This window comes from Panthera leo, chromosome A3, assembly GCF_018350215.1.
Source record: "Panthera leo isolate Ple1 chromosome A3, P.leo_Ple1_pat1.1, whole genome shotgun sequence".
NCBI classification, from domain to species: Eukaryota; Metazoa; Chordata; class Mammalia; order Carnivora; family Felidae; genus Panthera; species Panthera leo.
The window spans coordinates 63362813-63385212 of NC_056681.1; the positions used below are offsets into that span (position 1 = coordinate 63362813).

At 40.4% G+C, this 22400-nt stretch overlaps 1 protein-coding gene across 1 annotated transcript in view; it reads left to right on the forward strand.

Annotated features, from left to right (window-relative positions):
- The window catches only part of PLEKHH2 (pleckstrin homology, MyTH4 and FERM domain containing H2), a 106749-nt gene extending 87964 nt beyond the window's left edge, over positions 1-18785 (forward strand). The window contains exons 24-29 of the mRNA XM_042932132.1: positions 3245-3386; positions 8321-8466; positions 9515-9644; positions 13542-13628; positions 15590-15727; positions 16690-18785. Coding sequence (XP_042788066.1) covers positions 3245-3386; positions 8321-8466; positions 9515-9644; positions 13542-13628; positions 15590-15727; positions 16690-16875 — 829 coding nt within the window. The 3' untranslated portion in view covers positions 16876-18785. The remainder of the gene's footprint in view (positions 1-3244; positions 3387-8320; positions 8467-9514; positions 9645-13541; positions 13629-15589; positions 15728-16689) is intronic.
- Positions 18786-22400: the final 3615 nt, after the last annotated feature.

Consider the following 22400-nt stretch of genomic DNA (forward strand, 5'->3'; position numbering starts at 1 on the left):
TCACTATTATCTCCATCTTACAGGTGAGGAAACTACCCAAGACTACAGAAGGGGATTTTTCAGGCTGTTTTGGCAAATAATTCCCATGATTGGCAATTCTTACTACCACTCATTTACCCATTCATTCAGGAAACATCTGTTCAGCGTGTTCCAGTGCCAGACCTTGTGGAAGCCCTGGGGGTTCAAAGGTGAACAGAGGGTTCAGAGGTGTAAGCTTCTACCCTTTAGAAGCTTACAGTTTATAGGGAGAAACAGACATGAAATCTTAGCAATGTCATTAATGCTGTAACAGAAACAGTAGAGCACAGTAGTGAAGAATAGGGCCTCTGGAGAGAAACTGCCTGGGTTAGAATCCTGGCTCTCCCACTCACTGTGTGGCCTTGAGTAAGTCACTTACCATCTCTGTGCCTCAGATACCCTCTATGTGAAATGGAAATGGTGCCTACTTCTAGGGTTGTCTGAAGGACTGTATGTTGGCAAATGTACAGCACTTGGATCTAGCCGCACAGTAAACGTCCACCAATATTGGCTCTTACCATGAATATAACATGCGTATATACAAGACATTGTGGGACCATAGAGGAAGCCTTTGCAGGGTGGTGCTTTCTGAGCAGGTGACTTGAGATGGTAGCCATAGAGGCAGCGGCAGGCAAGGGGTTGGGGGGTGGGGGGGTCACGACTGCAGTTCAGTGGTGTTAGCCGTAGACCATGGTGGATGGAGGAGTGACGGGAAGGTAACTGGAAGGTGAAGGCAAGCTGCCCCTTCAGTAAGTTAACAAGGGGAGGAGAAGGACGACAGTAGGATGTAAATGCTCCTAGGAACGAAATACGGAGCCAGTTGGAGGCAAACAAAGGGTTCCCCAGCAGCGCTCAGAGCCCTACCGCGTTCAGAAGCAGCATCCAGGGGTCAGAACTGGTCCTGAACATTTCCATCCCACAGTATTCCGCTTCCTGGTATCAAGTGAGGAGGTGCACATTTGCAGATACCCTGCTGTCTAACCCAGGCCCTGCCTGCAGAAGAGAAGCCCACTTCCTCTGCTGCAGGCCTCTTTGGGACTAGGGAGTGCCTAGAAGCTGGTCATTTTGGGGACACTCACATCACATTCCCCTGGCACCTCGTCTGTCCAAGACTGTGGATTTGAGTTTCTGACTCTTGATCATTTTTGTGACTCTTTGGTTCCTTTCCACATTCTCTCCAAGTCCTTGTACAGTCGTTGGAGTGCAAACTATTTCTTTAGGGGCTTCAGTCAACGATTGTACGTATTGTCTTCCTATATACTTGCCCTGGATTGCTTTTCCCTTTTTGATCATAGTGCTTCATTTCCCCTCCCAGGTCCGTCTTTCCAGCATGCCAATAAGAATAGAAAATGCACTTTAGGTCTTCTTGCCTGCACCTGTTTGCATATCTGGTCCTTTTTTCCCTCTACCTTTATTATCAATTCAAACTTTTATTAAGAACCTTACTTAAACCAGAGTAGTTCTTAACTTCAAGTGGAGGAAATAAGCTATGCCGAAAAGAGAGGGCTTTCTTCTTAAACTTTATTCTCTTTGTTTTATATCACTTTGCTGATAGCATTCTCTCTCTTTTTTTTTTAAGTTTATTTATTTATTTTGAGAGAGAGAGAGAGAGAGAGAGTGCACAAGCAGGGGAGGAGCAGAGAGAAGGAAAGACAGAATCCCAAGCAGGCTCCACACCATCAGTGCAGAACCCAATGTGGAGCTCGAACTCATGAACTGTGAGATCATGACCTGAGCCATGATCAAGAGTCAGATACTTAACTGACTGGGCCACCCAGGCACCCTAGTAGCATTTTGAATTTAGACTCTGTTTCTATTGCCCAGCCATAGTCTTCTGTGAGTTAGCAGCTTATCATCATGCAGTCACAGATGAGTAGGGCTTAGGATTTGTTTTTTCCAGAGACCACTCTGAATGATTGCATGGGTTGGCGATTCCTAAGTGTGGTGGGTGGGAAGAATTATCAAAGTCATGGGAGGGAAGAGCTTTTCAGAGTCCACCCACCATGCTTCCCTGGGATTCCCTGCCAACAGAGATAATTAGTGTGAAAGATACTGTAACTGATGCCAGTGTGTCCTCTCCTGGAAGGGTGTGGGGAGGAAAAGGCTGAAAATCCACTTAGAGCTAATTGGGCACATTCCTAACACATGCTGAATCTAAATCTCTCTTTTCCTGCCACTCTGTTGTCCTGCCAACATTCAAGTATAGCAGTGTATTGCTTACCCACCCCATCGTCGTAACATCTACAGCATTTATAGCACCCTGTGCCTGGTCTACAGCCTGAAGTCAGAGCCCCCAGAGGTCTCCCGAATAGTGGAGTGGCATAGTGAATAAATAAAGAAGATCACTGAAATGCTGAAGTCCTCCTAGGCAAACAGAAGATATCTCCTATTTCAACAAGTAATAATAACCACATGTAAACTATGTTTGAGCTCCTAAAGATGCTTACCTGGATGTGGGGGGAAAAAAAGTTAAAATGTACAAATAATATCTTTTAGACCCTCCAGAGAAAACTGCCACCCCCAATTTGATGTTGATTTTTTAAATTTTTTTAATGTTTATTTATTTTTGAGAGAAAGAAAGAGAGAGAGAGAGAGAGAGTGTGTGTGTGTGTGTGTGTGTGTGTGTGTGAGTGGGGGAAGGGGCAGAGAAAGAGGGAGACACAGAATCCGAAGCAGGCTCCAGGCTCTGAGCTGTCAGCACAGAGCCTGATGTGGGGCTCAAACCCATGAACCGCGAGATCATGACCTAAGCCGAAGTTGGGTGCTTAACTGACTGAGCCACCCAGGCGCCCCTGATGTTGAGTTTGAATTCAGATCTTCATTTCTCTCTTCCGTGATATTTCCAAGGTATTTAGGAAAGATCATGAGTGTTTTGACAATTGCTTTTATACAGCCCATTGAATTGAAGGGTTACATCAGCATTCCTTACAAGAAAGGGCATATTTAATTTCGTTCAGTACCTTAGGTCCTTCCTCAGTAAAGGATTGGGTATTTTAGGGCATAAAAAAATAGCATAGAAGCATTCCTTAACCTCAAAGCAGCTTTTCCTCTGTTTGCTGGAAATACTAATATGAAACAGAAACAGAGATGGACTGAGAGTCATGCTCTAAGTTTGTATCACGTAGAGAACTACCTTAGAATAACCCTGTATCAGTCCCCTGGATTTGTCTTTCCTTTCTTTCTTTGTAAGAATACCATGTAACGAAAGATTTCCTCTTCTTTTAAGACTGTATTTCTCAATGCAAGCTCGCGGAGAGACTGATAGAGAAAAGTTGCTGTTAATGTATCAGACAAATGATCAAATAATAAATGGACTTTTTCCTCTGAACAAGGACCTGGCATTAGAAATGGCAGCTCTTTTAGCTCAGGTAACTTCCATGTTATATAAAGTAATATTTTGTTAAAGGTAAGATCCTAATTTCTACATTGATTGAAGTATAGCAAAACAATATACCTTGTAATTCTTTAAATTCACGTTGCTGTGATTAACACCTTAAAACTTACAGGCATATAATTACAGTTTGACTCTGAATTGCTGACAACCACGGCGGTGATGTTGACTGAGACAGTATTCCTCGTGGAACCTGGTTTCTTAGTTATCTTAACAGTATCCCACTAGGCTCTGCATTTAGTAAAGGAATTTCAGTGTAGAGCTGCAGGGCTGAAGATGCCGTGCTGAAATCATTCAGTAATCTAATAGGAATGGGTCTTTTCGGGGCACCTGGGTGGCTCAATTGGTTGAGCGTCCGACTTCGGCTCAGGTCACGATCTCGTGGTTCGTGAGTTCGAGCCCTGCATCAGGCTCGCTGCTGTCAGCCTGTCAGCGCAGAGCCCGCTTCGATCCTCTGTCCCGCTCTCTCTGCCCCTCCCCTGCTTGCGCCCTCCCCAAACTAAATAAATATTAAAAAAAAAAAAAAAAAAAAGGAATGGGTCTTTTAAAAGATTAGAGCACTTTCTTTTATTTACCTATTGTACCAATAGGATTAAGTTCAGACGTTTATAAACACACGCAGAAATCAATAGTGACTTAATCCAAATAGAAAGGTATTTGTCTCTCACGTAGTGAAACAGGCAATCTGGCACCTCTGCAGAGTCGCCAGAGGCATGGGCTTTATCTTGCTCTCCATTCTTCTTTCCCTAACATGTCCTTTTCATGGTCCTGGAGATCTACCAGAGCTCCAGCTATTATATCAGTGTCCCAGACATCAGGATGGAGGAAGGGCTGAAGCAGGGCATGCCTTTCCTCCTTTGAGAAACTTTCCAGAAGTTACCCAGAGAACACTTCCATTTATGTCTCCCTGGTCAGAACTTGGTCGTATGGCCTTGCCAGCCTACAAGGGAGACTAGCAAATATGGTTTTAGCTGGCTGGCAAGGAGCACAGCTCCTAAGTAAGTCCAAGGTTTTTATTACTCGGAAAGGAGAGAAGAGTCGTAAGAGGCAGTTCACAGTCTCCACCACAAATGAGTCTGTGCACAGCTTAATTAAGGAACAATGTTAAGGCAGCTCTGTGATACGTCATTGGGACAAAGGCTTAGATCTCCCAAAGTCTGTGGTCCTTGCACAGTGCACACCGTCCCAGGACATCTCTTTATTTACCACCTGTGCCAGGGGTTCCCAAATCTTTTCTCTCCAGTTCACTTCTCTCATGCACTACTTAAATTCGGCCCAGCAGGAACCGAACTGTCTTCTCTCCTTTTCCTTCACCTTCTATATCTTCACTGTGCTGCTGTCTCCTCATGCAAGCTTCGAGTCCAGGAATCATCACCGACTGCCCTCCTTTTCACTCGGTCCCACCAGTCACCACATCCTGCCCATTGTAACTCTAAGATACATTCTCCTCTTCACTCGTCTGCATTTTGGCCACCATTGCTGGGTGTCGGACCACCATCGCGTCAAGCCTGCTCTCCTGCAGCAGGCTTCTAGCTCATGAGCCTTTCTCTGGTCTGATCCCCTACAAATCTGTGCTAGAGAGATTGTTCTAGTTAGCTATTGCTACATAAAGAAATGACTGCAGGACTCAGCCACTTAACATAATAGTTTGGGCAGGGAGGAGTAAGGACAGCTGGTCTCTGCTGCATATGGCAGCAGCTGGCCTTGCTCAAAGGCTGGCTGTGACTCTGCCGCTGCAGAGTTCACTCACATATCTGGCGTCTGGCGCTGGCTGTTAGCTGGGACTTGAGCTGGGGCCATCAGTAGGAACACCTACCCGTGGCTTCTTCATGTGGCTGCGTGTGTTTCCGCACAGAATGGCGGTTGGGTGGCAAGAGCAACGTCCGGAAAGAGGGACAGGAAGTGGGGGCTGCCATTTTCTTAAGACCCGGCTGGGAGGCTGAGCCGTGGTGCTTTGGAAGCTCTGGAATTGGGGTGGAGATCTAGCCGACAGGTGGATCTCGCTGTCGTTCCCTTATTTACAAAGGGCATTTGTGAGCTGCACTCCGCCTGCCTCTCCAGCGTCATCTGTTAATATTCCCTGCTTTGAGCTTTATGCTCCAGCAAAATGGAGACTTTGGTTCCCTGCACAATTCCCTGACTTGCGTATGGCTCACTTTTTCTTACCTCTTCTGTGTACTTATTTGTCCGCTCAGCCTGGAACATCTCAACCCCCATTCCTTCACCTGTTACTTTCAATGTATCCTTTTTTTTAAAGTTTGTTTATTTATTTATTTATTTATTTTGAGAGAGAGCAATTGGTGGAGGGGCAGAGAGAGAGAATCCCAAGGAGGCTCCTTGCTGTCAGCACAGAGCCTGACATGGGGCTCGAACCCATAACTGCGAGACCTGAGCCAAAACCAAGAGTCGGATGCTTAACTGACTGAGCCACCCAGGTGCTCCTCAATTTATCCTTCAATTTTCATCTGAGGTGTCACTTATTCCAGGAAGACTTCCTGAATTCTGCCTGCGTGGGTTAAGTGTCCCTCTTGGGGTTTTTGTCATGTCCTGCACGGTACTGTCTTTACTTCAAAGGTTTATTATTATTCATTTGTTTCTGCTTCGCACCACTGGCTGTAGCCTCCCCGAGGGAAAGGGCTGTCCCTATTCATCTTTGTACCTAGCACAGTGCCTTACACATAGTCCATTCTCCATTGGATGAATGAATAGTTAATAATTGAGTTTACTTTTTATAACAATTTTATGGTCCTCCAAACTTTAAAGCATCCCTGCTGCACTGAGGGTTCTCATTTTGCGAGCAATGAAAAGCTAAGGAAAACACAAATAGGTCACAAACTTTCTTGGTGATACGATTAGGTATGATTTCCTATCCCTTGCCATTCTAGGTTCTAGTCCTCTAAAGGCATCTCTTTAAAATCACTCTCATTTTCACTAAAATTTAAGTTAGTCTTCCTCTTTCAATTTTTAATTTTATCAGAAAGTTTTTCTGAGAAAAATTATAATGTCTTTGAGAGAGATACACTTCTAACATGTTTTAGATGAATTTGAGGAAAGAGTAGGGAGGTAAGACTATGCGTACACCTAGAAAATTCTGAACATGTTACTGACTGAAAAGTATAATTTCTCCATCTATGAAAGGAAAATTAAATAATATCTCCGAACTCTTTTCCTCAGAGTAGTCTTTGTGAAGACAAATTAAATATACTAATCTGAGATCTGTAGAAGAAAAGTTCTTTCTGTTGAAGATTTGACTATCTCTAGGCCCTTGTTGATACTCTCTTTCTTAGGAAATTCTTGGAGCTGATCGTTAATCATTGTGCATAGTGTCTGGTAGGGCATCGTGTTGATGTGAGTCATATTGGGAACTCTCTGAGTTGATTTTCAGTTAGCCTGCAAACATTTATGTGCTCCTTCTGACACTGACCTTGGAGATTCCACTGTAGGGTTCCCTAAGAGAAAAGGTTGCCTTGAATGGCCTATTTTTGTGACTGTTGGTTGTCCAACTGCCATCTCCTTGGAGGATAAAGCTTGCTCTTAGGTTTCACAGATAGCTGTGCTGAGTATGGTCTGGTGATAGGTGAGGACAATAAAAAGCTTGCTCTGGGGGAAGGATTTCAGTATGTTTGAAGAACAGATGGACACCTTGTGTTTAGTGTGGGGAAATTAGGGAAGGAGGTAGGAAATGAGGATGAGAGTTGAATAGCAGGGCCAAGCCAAGAAACCAACAACTAAGAAACTGGTCAGAGAAACTGGAAAGGTAGAATACACTGTAAGTGTAAGGTTCAGCTAAGGAATTTAGATGGCAATGGATCAGACTAAGAGCTAGAAAATAGAAGCCACAGGGGTCAGAATCTCAGAGGCTGATTGTGCTAACAGCTTACCTGGAGGCAGAATATCCCCTTGAGATGGAGACCCAGGCTAGTCTGGATGGAACCCTCCATCTGTTTATTGGGGAGTGTTGTAGGTAAGGATGTGAATGATCAGTAGTACATTCATCTGAATGTCCCCACTCCGTTTCCCTCCTTGAACCCTCTTTGGTACCCTCTATAAGGCACTTGACACGGGTCATTACAAGTATAAACAATTTGTTTATACTCAACTTGTTTATACTTCAGCCTCCTCTGTTAGACAATAAACTCTTTGAGGGTAGGAACTGTGCTCAGCTGTTTTTTTTTGTTGTTTTTTTTTTTCCCTCACTTCACTTAATATATGCCTGACATATAATGGAGACTCCATATAGGTTTGGACGAATGAATGGGGGGATGAGTGGTTAGAGAGATGGGTGGGTGGGTAGAGAATGGCGTCTGTGTAGCCTGTTCATAGAGATAAGGATTGAACATTCTTTCATTCAAGATGAAAGGGAAATACAGGACTCTATTCCCAGAATAATAGGGCAAGTGGATGGATACAGAACCATTTATGCAGAAAATCTAGGAAGACAGTAATGAGAATGTCATTCTTACTCCCATCATATTCAGTGGAGACCCTTAAGTACAAATAATACTTTTCTGAGATTTCTCATAGCTTTATAACTCTTTTGTCTTTTATTATTAGCTCCCATTTTGCTTTATTATTAGCAACTAAAATAGTACCCTAAAAACAAAAAATTATCCTATGCTCTTATAGCTAATAGTATTAGTGGCCCTTAGCAAATACTACTAGATGGCAACATTAACCAAGAGTGGTTGATGTAGAAATGGAATTGAAATGTTTGAATTACAGATTTTTTTCTAAATTAGAATTCAAATGGAATTTAGATTTTATTAATACTTATGTATGGTTATAAATTCCATAATCACACAATCATGACAAATAGATTTATATATTATAAAGAATGTTCAGAAACAATGAAACTAATTAAAAAAAAAAACTCTTCAATACCCTTTATTTTCTTTTTGGATTTGCAATTAGGTGGAGATTGGAGATTTTGAAAGACCCTTTTCAACTCCAACAGGGCATGTTCCTAATCAGTGCAAAGCAAATCAAACTCTAAAACAAGTCATAGAAAAATTTTATCCTAAAAGGTATAGAGATGACTCCTCTGAAGAACAGTTAAGGTAAGGAAGTACTTGTGACTCTTTAAGGGTAGAGTCACACTGGTCTCTTGGTGATATTTTGCTGTTCAAATTTTAAAGATGAAAATCATTATACGTGATCATTTTCTTAAGATTTTTTTAATACTGTTGACTACCAAGAGGTTATCAATCTTCTCATTTAAGATGGGCCTAGAAACTTGAGAATCCGTATTTAAAGTTTTAAAGAAAAGATGTTTACCTTAAGTTAGAAGATCTACTTTTCATTTGATCTTATTCATTCTTGTCCAAATTAACCCTACTAATAAAAAGAAAAAAAATGGCCAGTACTGTGTCTAGTGTTATGAAGTGTTTACCAACAAGTTGTATCTCTTGGGGTATTCTATTATAAACAGATTAGAATAAAAACAAACTATCTGCCTACACAAGATTTTTTTACTATAAATTTTTGATTGAATTCAACTAATTTGGAATTTTGGTTTTAGAGACTATATGAAGAAAGGGTAATTCAATTTAAAAATAGAGGCAAATCCAATTCAATGAGTTTTCCAAAATAGAAACATTTAAGATCAGGCTCTTGTCTCTGTAGAAGTAAGCAGTTGCCATTGTGATTTTATTTAAGGCATCTCCCCTGCAGCTGACATCTCTCTAAGCCAGGGGTGGTAGTACCTAAAATTCCCCCATTAGGGATTCATTCTTTGGTTTCAATGTCTTGTACTTCTCTTTAAAAATGAAAGCCATCCCAATGAGAAATTGCCTTTTTAAACTAATTTACACTAAGGTTTGATGTTAGCTTATCAGACTTTTTTTAACTTTGTCCAATGGGGGTGGGAGATGGGGAACTTGGGTCATGCTGAAAGCACTAATAGTATGAGAATTTAGTGAGAGGAATGTGCCAAAAGGACGAGGGGTGGACAGTGGTGAGATGGGAGTCACCAGATCACAGCTCCTCCTGGGTGACACCTCAGTACCCCAATTGTCCTAGGATTGGCTCAAGGAGAGCTTTGCCTTGGGAGGAGGATACACGGTTTATGTTTTTGCTTTTGCGTTTTCGTTTCTGTTCTTTTCTTAGGCAGCTCTGCCAGCGACTGTCAACCAGATGGATGGCCCTCCGGGGACACAGTGCTGCTGATTGTGTGCGCATTTATTTGACAGTAGCCAGGAAGTGGCCATTCTTTGGTGCCAAGTTATTTCTTGCAAAAGTAAGAAAGGATGGGAGGGAGATGCGGAATAGAAACCTTCACCTGTATAGTTGCCCCTGTGCAGTTCACTGAAGTAAAACAGTGACCACGGTGACCCCAAGTTTAGTATGTCCGGCTTTTAAAAAGAAAATAAGGTGGGATGCCTGGGCTGCTTGGTCTGTTGAGCATCTGACTCTTGATTTCAGCTCAGGTCATGATCTCAGGGTTGTGGGATTGAGCCCTGCATTGGGCTCCAAGTTGAGCGTGGAGCCTGGTTAAGATTTTCTGTCTCTCTCCCTCTGCCCCTCTCCCCCGCTCACACCCTCCCTCTCTAAAATAAATGTAAAAAGAAAAGAAAAGAAAACCATGAAGGGACACTAAGGAAAGGGCAAGAGTGTCACCAGCTTCTCCCTCTTGCCGCCAACCTTAAGTCACCTGCATTCTGCGGGCTCATCACTAGACTGAAGGCAGCAGCTGAACTCCACTTTCTTGTCCGCATCCATGCATCCTCTCACCCATTTATCATTTACTCTCTCACTCATTTACTTGTTTATTTAATGTCTAGTGACTTCTGTTTGCCAAACATTATGTATCTAGAGATACATAAGCCCATGGTTTCAGATGGGTTGTACCCAAACTTCCGGGACCCCACAATCCAGTGTTGCAACAGGCCCGCAAACAAGCATTGTAGAGTGAACATGGTTAAGAGTGACAGGGACAGGGCACTGTGGGAATACTGAGGAAGGAGAGGTGAGCCCTGCCAGCAGGTGGCCAGCCCAATCCCCAAGAGAAGAACTGTACTTTTTGAACTCTTCTTTCTGTGGAACCACGTCACGTTATAGTCTCTCAGGCTCCTAAAATACTCCTTGTTTTGTGGTATATGTGTGTATGTGTTTGGTCTGTCCTCATTAATAAGTTGTAGGCATCTTGAGGGTGTAGACTCACTGATCCTGAAATCCTCATCTTGTGCACACCGTTATTCTTTGCATATAAATACCACGTAATACATTTTTGCTGAGTAGCTGTGCCACTTTGGGCAAGTCAGTTAGCCTCTCTGAACCTCATTTTTATCATCTGTAAGTGACAACTCAGACTAGAAAAGTAAAATCTAGGGTATCTTCTCATTCTAATTCCATGAGTGACAGTATCATTGTGAGGTAAGAAATTATACTGCTCCTGGTACTGAAAGCTGTATACTAATGAGTAAGTGGGTGCTGTCATTATGCTTAAACATCTGTGAAATGAATATATTTGCAAGGAGTTGAACATGTTTTTTACAAATGTAAGGACTAGATTTGAACTGTAGAGTAGCATTTTACACTGAATTTTAACTCTGATTTCAGCATTGGAAGGAATACTAAATATTCTTCTTTGATTATATGCTCTGTGCTTTTTTAGCACAGAAATATTATTAAATAATGATGTAGCATTTGCTTGTTGCATGACCGGCATCTTTTCTTTACTCTTCTTTCTTTATTCTATGCAGACACCTCCTTTGCTTAATAGCATCCATTGGGGGCTGTAAGTATATATACTATCAAATACACCGTTTTAACTCTTTTCCCTATTTTAGCCGTTTTTAAGTGTACGTTTCTGTGGCATTAAGCACATTCACATTATCATGCTCCCCTCACCACCATCCATCTCCACAACTTTTTCATCTTCCCAGATTAAACTTCCATACTCCTTATTCTCCCTTCTCCCGGGGCCCTGATATCCGCCGTTCTGCTTCCTGTTCTGTGTATTTGACTGCTCTAGAAACCTCATGTAAGAGGAATCATACAGTATTTGTCCTTTTGTGATTGGCTTCTCTTTCTTTTTTTCTTTTTTTAAATTATTATTATTTTTTCATTTAAATCCAAGTTAGTTAACATATAGTGTAATAATAATTTCAGGAATAGAATTTAGTGATTCATCACTTACATATGATACTCAGTGCTCATCCCAACAAGTGCCCTCCCTAATGCCCCTTGCTGATTTAGCCCATCCCCCCACCCACAACCCCTCCAGAAACCCTCAGTTTGTTCTCTGTATTTAAGAGTATCTTACGGCTTGTCTCCCTCTGTTTTTTATATTATTTTTGCTTCCCTTCCCTATGTTCATCTGTTTTCATCTTAAAATTCCACATATGAGTGAAATCATATGATATTTGTCTTTCTCTGACCGACTAATTTCGCTTAGCATAATACCCTCTAGTTCCATCCATGTTGTTGCAAATGGCAAGATTTCATTCTTTTTAATTGCTGAGTAGTATTCCATTTTATATGCATACCACATCTTCTTTATCCATTCATCAGTCGATGGACATTTGGGCTCTTTCCATAATTTGGCTATTGTCAACAGTGCTGCTATAAACATTGGGGTGCAAGTGTCCCTCCAAATCAGCATTTTTGTATCCTTTGGATAAATACCTACTAGTGCAGTTGCTGGGTTGTAGTGTAGTTCTATTTTTAACTTTTTGAGGAACCTCCACACTGTTTTCTAGAGTGGCTGCACCAGTTTACATTCCCTCCAACAGTGCAGAAGGGTTCCTCTTTCTCTACATCCTCGTGATTGGCTTATTTTTCTATGCAGAATGTCTTCAAGGTTCATCCAGTGTTGTAATGTGTGTCCAAATTTCCTTCTTTTTAAAAGCTGAATAATATTCCATTGCATGTATATGCCATATTTTGTTTGGCCAAAGGACAATAAAAACAACATTTTGTTTATCAAAGGACTGGGGGTTCAATGGCTTAGGTTAAATGGCATCTTTTATATATATATGTGTGTGTGTGTGTGTGTATTTGTATGTATATATATATACACACATACATATATATATTTTTAAATTGTTTAAAAAGAGAGAGAGAGAACATGGGCACGGGGAGGGGCAGAGGGAAAGAGAGAGAATGCCAAGCAGGCTCACACAGCCTGGAGCCCGATGCAGGGCTCAATCCCTGGGATCATGACCTGAGCTGAAATCAAGAGTCGGACACTTCACTGACTGAGCCCCCCAGGCACCCCAGCATCCTTTTAATGCTTGCCTATCCTTAGCAAACAGACTCTCAGTAGATAGCAACCCAGGGGTTTTTATACATGAGATTCTGATAACTTTTACCTTATACAAATATAGTATATGTATAAATACTACAGATTCATCCCAGTTGCTTATCTATGGCCTCAGCATACTTTCATAAGGTTTAGGAGAAGTAGTTAAGTTTTTGTTAGAATTTTAGTCATTGTTAAATTCACTTATTGTTGAGCAATCATTGTGGAATGCTCGAAAACATTCATGGGTTTTAATTGGGGTTTAGTGGTGAGAGATTCTTTTTATTAATATAATTTCATTGTTTTTTACAATAAGGAATTTAGTGGAAAATTTGGTATTTCTCATTACCATTCATCACACAGTTTCATCTTTTCTTTTTATTCTATCATTATGAGTCATTTGAGTGTCAGATTTAATAAACTTTCAGAAAAAGTATGTATTTACACACCTTAGAAACACACATGTGTTTTGTTTCATTAGGATTTTGGTCCTCATAGAAACCCTACAAGCTCATTAACTCTTAGTCTCTTAACACAAAAGAAAAATAAGATGTAAACACTGTTGTTCCATGTTAAAGATGAGGAAATTGAGCCTCAGAGAGATTCAGTAGTGTGTCCAATTGTACAGCTAATAAATGGCAGATTGAGAACGCAGACCCAGGTCCCCTGCTGTCACATTCACTGCTCTTTCCATTACATGCCACCGCCTCTGCCCCAGGAGAGATTTTTTTCCCCCTGTAGGTTTCGTGTTCTCTTTTTTCTCCTTCAGGAGATATTTTTAATAAAAATAAGTTGCTGTTGTTGTTGTTGTTGCAAATGTTGCACTGCATTGTGACTAAAAACTATTTCTGTGATTTGGTTAGCGTTTATTATGTTTTCATCTCTTCACAGCCCATAACTCCATCACCACTCGGAAGTACTGTCATGTGGCTGGCTATCCACGAGGATGGCTTAAGCGTCTTAGAATACAATTCCATGGTAAGATTAAGTTGCACGTTGAGTCAAATGTTTGCATTGCTCAATGTACATACACAGAAGGTAATGATCTCTTCATACGCTTTTTCTTATACACAGATAACATCCTTCCTTTCTAAAAAAATTTTTTTGTACGTTTATTTTTTTCAGAGACAGAGAGGGACAAAGTATGAATGGGGGTAGGGGCAGAGAGAGGGAGACACAGAATCCAGAGCAGGCGCCAGGCTGTGAGCTGTCAGCACAGGGCTCAAACCCACGAACCGTTAGATCAATACCTGAGCCACAGTCTGATGCTTAAACAACTGAGCCACCCAAGTGCCCCCATAACATTCTTCCTAATACTATAATGAATAGTCATTTTTACAAATACAACTGTGATTGTTATTTAATCTTTTAAAACAAGATTGGACGGGTTTTGAATTGCATATGAGGAAAATACTAAATACCATGACTAAATTGCAACCATGGTTGTATTCATAAAACAACTATTCATTTATAGTGTTAGGAAGATTGCTTCCTGTGTAAATGAGAATCTTTAAGATAACATCAATGTAGGGGCACCTGGGTGGCTCAGTCGGTTAAGTGCCCAACTCTTGGTTTCACCTCAGGTCATGATCTCATGGTTCATGAGATCGAGCCTGGGGTTGGGCTCTGCACTGACAGCATGGAGCCTGCTTGGGATTCTCTCTCCTCCTCCTCCTCCTCCTCCTCCTCCTCCTCCTCCTCCTCTCTTTCTGCCCCTCCCCTGCTCTCTCTCTTTCTTCAAAAAAATAAAAAATAAATAAAAGAATGGTGATATCTAGTTTTAGCAAGACTACAGTGCTGGGAATATAACTGGATGTAACTTTTCCTGAGGACAATTTGGAAATATTCTCAAAATTGTTCTTTTTTGAAGTAGCAATTCCTCTAATTGAGATTTACAACTAAAGAAATAATTAGATATGTGTATTATTAAACATGTCAGAATATATGCATTGAAGTATTGTCCAAGGTAGTAACAAATAAAAAATGATTTAAATTTCCTGCAATAAGAGATTGGTTAAATAAAGGATTATCTATCAAATCATTTCTTTTTTTTTTTAATTTTTTTTTTTTAACGTTTATTTATTTTTGAGACAGAGAGAGACAGAGCATGTACAGGGGAGGGGCAGAGAGAGAGGGAGCCACAGAATCCGAAACAGGCTCCAGGCTCTGAGCTGTCAGCACGGAGCCTGATGCGAGGCTCGAACTCACGGACCACAAGATCGTGACCTGAGCCGAAGTCGGACGCTTAACCGACCGAGCCACCCAGGCGCCCCTCTATCAAATCATTTCAAATAATGTTATACAAGTATATTTGTTGTCATGGGAAGATATTTATAATTTGTTGTTAAATTTAAAAAGAAGCAGAATCCTGAACAATATGCACCATACTATTTCTGTTTATATATATCAAAATCTATATATCAGGGTGAACCATATAGTTTTGCCGATATTTGACCGACCATTTTTTACCTTAGAAAGTACCAGTTTCAAAAAAAAAAGTATCTGTTTCACATGGTTCAACCTAATATGTATAGAGAGAGATCTTGAAGGACATTTACAAAGGTATTAACCGTGTTCTTCTACTGGGTGCTGGAATATAGGTGCTTTTGATTTTCTTTTTGTATTTTCTGTTTTGTCTGCAGTGAGTTATTAGCTTCAGAATCAAACTATATTTTAATTATAAACGTAAATGATGCCTCCATAAAATTAGTATATTACTATTTTAAATCATAACAGATTTTCTTTTAGAAAATAATTTTTTGTATTATATGTAATTAATACCAGCATTTTTCTTTTTTAGGGAAGTATAATTAACATATAATGTTAAGTTAGTTTCATTGATATCAGCACTTTAATGGAAATATATGCTATTAATCATTTCTCATCTTTCTTTGAAAGTAAAGAGTATATAAGATATTAACTTTTTCTTCTCTTTGAAGAGGTTAATAATCAGCTATGTGTACAAGAGTCTAATGACCTTTGGAGGTCATCAAGATGATTTTATGATAGTCATTAACAATACACATTCAAAGGACAAACCAACAGAGAAATTACTTTTTGCCATGGCAAAACCCAAGGTGAGTAGAAGCCTTTCTACCAGCTTTTTTTATACTAGTTTTTTCAAGCTAACACATTTATTGTGCAAAAAGTAGGTTGCAGATGGGAAAACAGACTTACTTACAATCAGACAATCCTAGGTCTAAATTCTGGCTTACCTCATCTTGCTAAGCTTTGGTTTCCTCCTCTAAAAAATTATAGGAGGCTACCTACTTTTTTTGGCTTAAGAATTAAATGATGGAATTGTTAAAATGCCTTAGCCCAATGCCTGGTATACAGAAGGTTCAAAATAAGTGGTCTTGATGTAAGTTGTTGTCAGGTACCTTTTACACATTATCTTATTTACTTGGGGTAATTCAAGTTACGGACTCATTAGTGGGAAGAGCGAGGTTTTATAATTAAGACTTTACTTGTCCTTTGTAGTTTTAACGTCGATAAGTAAAAACAATAAATACAAGGGCTACATTTTAGTATGTAATTCCAGTTTTGGTAAAAAGAATGAAGCATCGAGTTCCCTAAAACTTTAAAATTGTCTTAAAATTATCAACCAAAAGAGACTCCTTTTTTAGAATCTGACACCTTTTTTTCAATAGCAGACACTGAAGCAAAGGCCAGTAAGTGCAGAAGATTGAGACATACTCAGGACTTCATCTAGTCTCAATAAAAAGTTGATATTATGCACTGAGGTTCTTAATTCACATACACACATATAACTGGCAGCCTGTGCTACTGTCACATTTTTTACCGTCACAAAACATTGCCGCTACATTTGATTGTTAAGATCCACTCTTCCACCGGTTTCAGCAGCAGGAGAAAATGTCAGTGCCTTGATGGTGCTGAACATGTAAGTACTTCACGGATGTGGAGAGGAGGGGATTCTGCTAGCCTGGGCACTTGCACATGGAGACCGCCAGCCCTTTCCTCTTTTGAAAGTGATGAGAACTTCTCCGGAGCATTAACGAGTCTATTTTTCTTGCTTTAGATTCTTGAAATCACTCTTTTGATCGCCAGTTACATAAACAACTTCCATCAGCAAAAGGCAGCCTTTCACCACCTCTCTGCTCCGGCTCTGCTCTCAGCCCAGACCCGGGGGCCGGAAGCCAGGGCAGCGGGAGGCCAGCCCCTGCTGTCAAGCAGCAGACCGACCAAAGGCCCCACTCTGCTCTGAAAGCTTGGGAGCCTGAACCCTCACTCCCGTCCTCCAGCCAATGGCTGCATCAGCTGCAGATAAGTGCGTTGACACACGGGCAGTGTTGCGCCCACACTGGTTTTCCAAACTTCAAAAACGTGGGCGTTTCTCTCTTTCATTTGATCCTTAAATATTCAAATGAACACGACTAATGAACCATAAGCACAAAATTTGCCCACATGCTGATATGCTCGTAGATTAAATGGGTTAGAATTCATCATTTTTTCCACCTCCTTTGTCCCTTGCCGTCAGACACATCATGCAGTGTGGCATGGTTTTGTCTCTTGAAAAAAATATTCTGGCAAAGGGAGCTACCAAACTCCCATTTGGCAAACCAGTTAACTATTTGGAAGCGCTCGCTGCCAAAAAATTAAGTGCTGTGATTAAGTGTGATTTTAATGAATGATATGGTGTTCGGAAGGACGTGTACAGTGTCAGCAACAGCTGCAGGGTGCTGTTTAGTGGCACAGTTTTAGAGCCGGCACAGTGCTTGTGGCACAAGGAATCCCCGCGAGAAAACAAGAGTTAGGTAACCAGAGCCTCCTGTGTGCTATTAGAAAGTGCAGCCTGTCACCTTTTCGGATCACTGGAGTGTAAAGTTTAAAACGAGACAGTTACTCCTCACATTCCTTGGCTGTTACTGGATGGCCCGAGTTCACTGGAATATTGCCCACATTTCCTTGCATTTGGTGCTGGGTCATCTTGACCTCATTTTGTTAAATAACATCTTTGAAAACAAACAGACGCTTAAAACTTTGCCCTCGTATGGTCATTTTTAATTATGGTTTGAGTATAAATGTCCCCAAAGTATATTTTAAAAGAAAAGAGAAAGAATTCTTCTGTCAAAGGAGGTAAACTTTTAGTTGAGAGAGTCTAGAAATGTGTTACTTTGCTGGAATACATGAGTGGTCAGTTCATTCCAGTATGTGCCAAAACAAAGTAGTTATTCATGATAAAAATGAAACTGTGATAAGACATGAAAATTATATTATAAAACTGTTTAATTGCAATAGTAATCATGAGTATACTTAATTTTATTTATGTGGAGAATATTTGTATTTATTTTTTGGACATGTATTTATCACTTTGTGTGTGGTATTTGTTTTTTTTTAACCAATTTGAAAAAAAAAATGTTAGCTGCTGATTTAATTTGTTGGCAGAGCCTTCATAGTTTCCTCGTTGCTGCTTTCTCCCTATGGCAATATACTGTTGTCACACTAAGACTTTTAAAAATATTCCATCTCGTATTAGCGTCCTTCGAAAGGGCAGAGCCAAGAAATACACTGCTCAGCTAAGATTTTTGCTTTATTGGGAATGACAAAAAGAAGGTCAAAAAACCCCATGGAAGTAGATTCCCATTTACTATTTCCCCAAATCTTTTGAGCCACAGCCACTCTCTGCATAAGCAAGTTGATTTTTGAGAATAAACGAGTTACCAATTTGCGATGATTCTCAGGAGTCTTTTGGCTGGCATCCAATAGAGTTTCTTAGTTCCCAGGAAACTGTTCAGTAATCACTAGTTGGTAAGCCAGAGGCTTGGCAGAGCTTACATCTGTGTGAGGACTTTATTCCCAGGCAATAGCTACTTCACCATCGGGTAAGCACACCCCACTCCAAATGTTCTCATTTGAACAAGTAGTGAAGGCTTAGCTTAAATGGTGGCATTTATTTTTGATAGAACAGAGATAAAATATTTTGATGGAAAGAAATCAATTTTCTGTAACTGATGATGTGAAAATTTTATTTTCTGGGAAATTACTTATATAGCCATTTAAAAAATTCAAAGTATGTTATTATGATTGGTTACAAGAGAATAACGTTACATGTTTAATTGTCATATTTGTCTCCTATCATTTTCTTCCCTTTCAATCATAATAAATGATTTACAAAACCCATTTTGAGCATTATCTTTTGAATACTCTTCGAGAAATACCTAATGTTTTCATTGTCAAAGCTGAGGTGTACTACTAGTGAAAATGGTAGTTATTACCTCCTTCTCTTGTATTCATGCTTTGTCTTCAGTGTTGCTTTGTTTTATCCATATAAAAGGAAGCTGTTTTGGCAAATTGTAACTTTAAGATGTATGTATGCATATTGACACATATACAATATGTATAAATCGTGGGGTTCTCCTGTGATTTCATAATAAGCTCCATAAGTAGCTTATTTCAAGCTAATTGATGGGCTGTGTTTTAAACATTTATTGTAAATGTTCTGGGTTTTGTTTGTTTGTTTGTTTTTATGTGTGTGTGTCCTTAAAGTCAAATAGTGTCATAGCTTGGAAATGAATTTAACTTTCAGTTTACAGGAAAAGTTAGTCACAACTTATAAAGAGTCTTTCTTCTGAAAATGTGTTTATAAGTTGACTATCTGAAAATTTTTTCCAAAGGAAAAAATACATGGTGGCCAGGATCCTAGAACAATACACTTAAACCATAATTGTACTGTAGTATAATCCTGAAGAATTAGCCACATGGATAATCCTATTTCTCTAGACAAGGACTTTAAGTGTTCCTGGGTTGCCAAGAACATATTTCACCTGTCCACCTACCCCGTAGCTGCCATGGAATTTGGACTTCCCCAGTGCGGAATCTCTGGCTTGATTCTTGGGGATCAAAGGCTCTAGAGATGTGGGGACTGAGGGAAGGGAAGTGAGAAGCAGGAATAACAGCGTGGAGAAGCTTCTCTGCTAACCAGTTCCTGTAGAAATGGTATCTCCTTTTACATTTTTCCCCTATTTTCTTTTTCCTGGAAGAAGAAAGGGATTTTATTGCAATAGGAATCACTTTAAACTCCAAATCAAGGTAAAATCCACACACAGATATTTAATGTGAGGTGAGATTCATCCATATTCCAGTGAACCAAGACTTGGGCTTCTCTTGGGCACTTACGTGGGAAGGTGGGTCCTACAATGAAGAGTTGCATGGACCTGGACAGAGTGTGGGGGGAGGAGATGAGATCCACACTTGCTCTATACCATAATTTTACCTGTTGAACTTAATTTTACCCATATCATACATAGTCACAGTGATTCTGGAGGCATATTTATAATCAACATCCATCCAAAATCTTCATTGTATGCTCTATAAACATTTTTAGGCCCAATGATAGTCAAGAAACAAAAATGTACTTATAGGGCAACATCTATGAGCAAATAAATCCAAAACAAGACACAAGTGTTCACCGTAGCACTTGGATACAGGGTACCCTTCCTTCCAGTGCTTTGTTAACATAATCTAATGGTGGGTGGCATCCCTTTCTGAAGGTGTTGGTAGGGTTATATTGGTGGCTTTATTAAAATCAGACAACTCTTCTAAAGCAAAGACAACAATATAAAAAATAGACAACAAGTTTGGGACAACTCCAAACTTTAAAACTCTTGAACATCAAAAGAAACAGCAGAGTGAAAAGGAAAACTATAGAATGGGAGAACATAATTGTAAGTCATATATATGATAAAAGGGTTAATATCCAGAATATGTAAGGAACTAATCAATAAAATAGCTTCTTCATTCAGCAGAAAATATGCTAATTTTCTCCAGAGTGGGGCATGGCTTGATTTTCCCAATTCTAGTTTGAAAACTCCCAGAGAAAGACTCTACATGGCCCGACTCATGTTAGGTGTTTACTCTGACTCACTTCAAATGCTCATTATGAGGAGAATGCTTAAGTGACAAGAAATCCATATAGCAGGATATAATGCAGCCACCAAAGCTATGTTTATGATGGGTTTTTAAAAATGTATATGGGGAGGAGTGCCTGGGTGGCTCAATTGGTTAAGTGTCTGGCTTCGGCTCAGGTCATGATCTCACGGCTTGTAGGTTTGAACCCCACGTCAGGCTCTGTGCTGACAGCTCAGAGCCTGGAGCCTGCTTCAGATTCTGTGTCTCGCTCTCTCTCTGCCCCTCCCCGACTCATGCCCTCTCTCTCTCAAAAATAAACATTTAAAAAAGTTTTAAAAATTGGTATAGGGAAATACATGTTAAAATCAGGATGTTAGCTTTACAGTAAAATCTTAACTGTAAGAGGAAAGATTAGAATGAAATTAAACACTAGAGTGTTTAATAGTTATTACTTCTGCGTTGTGCTTATTTTAGCCTATTCATTTTCTCTGTATGCTATTTTTTTCTACAAGAAGTTTATATAATTTTGAAAACAAGGGAAAAAATGTAAAAACTCTGTCACTGTCTGGGCTATTGTTAATAGCCTCCATATGGACCTACAGACACAAAACATCCTTCACACAGCTGGAAAAAATTATCTCACTGAAACTCAGGTCCAGTCATGGAACACCCTGATTTTAAAATCGTATTCCGGGGGCGCCTGGGTGGCTCAGTCGGTTAAGCGGCTGACTTCGGCTCAGGTCATGATCTCACGGTCCGTGAGTTCAAGCCCCGCGTCGGGCTCTGTGCTGACAGCTCAGAGCCTGGAGCCTGTTTCAGATTCTGTGTCTCCCTCTCTCTGACCCTCCCCCGTTCATGCTCTGTCTCTCTCTGTCTCAAAAATAAATAAACGTTAAAAAAAAAAAATTAAAAAAAAAATCGTATTCCGTTTCTCGTAACCAACCCAGTGAAATCCAGACTGCAAGATACTTCAATGTAGCCCAATCTCCCTGCCCTGTTTGCTCTTCCACCTTAGCCACTTTATGTGCTTTGCACCTCGACTATTCACAATGCCACCAAATACACTCTGCACACATCTTCATTCTTCTGCACTGTTGTTTATTGCATTCAGCAAGCATCACAATACTGTCTTCTCCTCTATCACCACCATTGAAACCCTGGAGTCTTTTAGGAGTGATCCAGTAGGGGAGCTCAAATCTTTATATAGTCCTGCCTTCAGAACAATTTTCAGGGCTCCTGGATGGCTCAGTCAGTTGAGTGTCCGACTGTCGATTTCGGCTCAGGTCATGATCCCAGGGTCATGGGGTCAAGCCCCAAGTCAGGATCTGCACTGAGTGTGGAACCTGCTTCAGATTCTCTTTTTCTCTCTTCCCCTCTCTCCTACTCATGCTCTCTCTCGCTCTCAAATAAAATTAAAAATAAAGAACAATTTTCATCTAACCAGGAAGGTCACTTACTTTGTCCAAATATGAAGCCTCAGGAGGCATAAGGGTAAAAAAGGGAATTCATCTGCTCAATGAGATCAGTGGAATCCACTGAATCACCTTTGAACTAATGCTGGTGATTAAGGCCCAGCCAGACAAACTTTACCTTCCTTGTTATAATGCTCCTTTCTTCAACCTTCAATCCCAGTTATGCAAACAATTATACTTTTAAGATGCTAGTACTGTGTTGGGGTGCCTGGGTGGCTCAATCGGTTAAGCGTCCTACTTTGGCTCAGGTCATGGTCTCGAGGTTCGTGAGTTTGAGCCCCGTGTCAGGCTCTGTACTGACAGCTCAGAACCTGGCTCCTGCTTCAGATTCTTTGTCTCTTTCTCTCTTTACCTCTCTCTGCCTGCCCCCCGCCCCCCGCACTGTGTGTCTCTCTCTCTCAAAAATAAA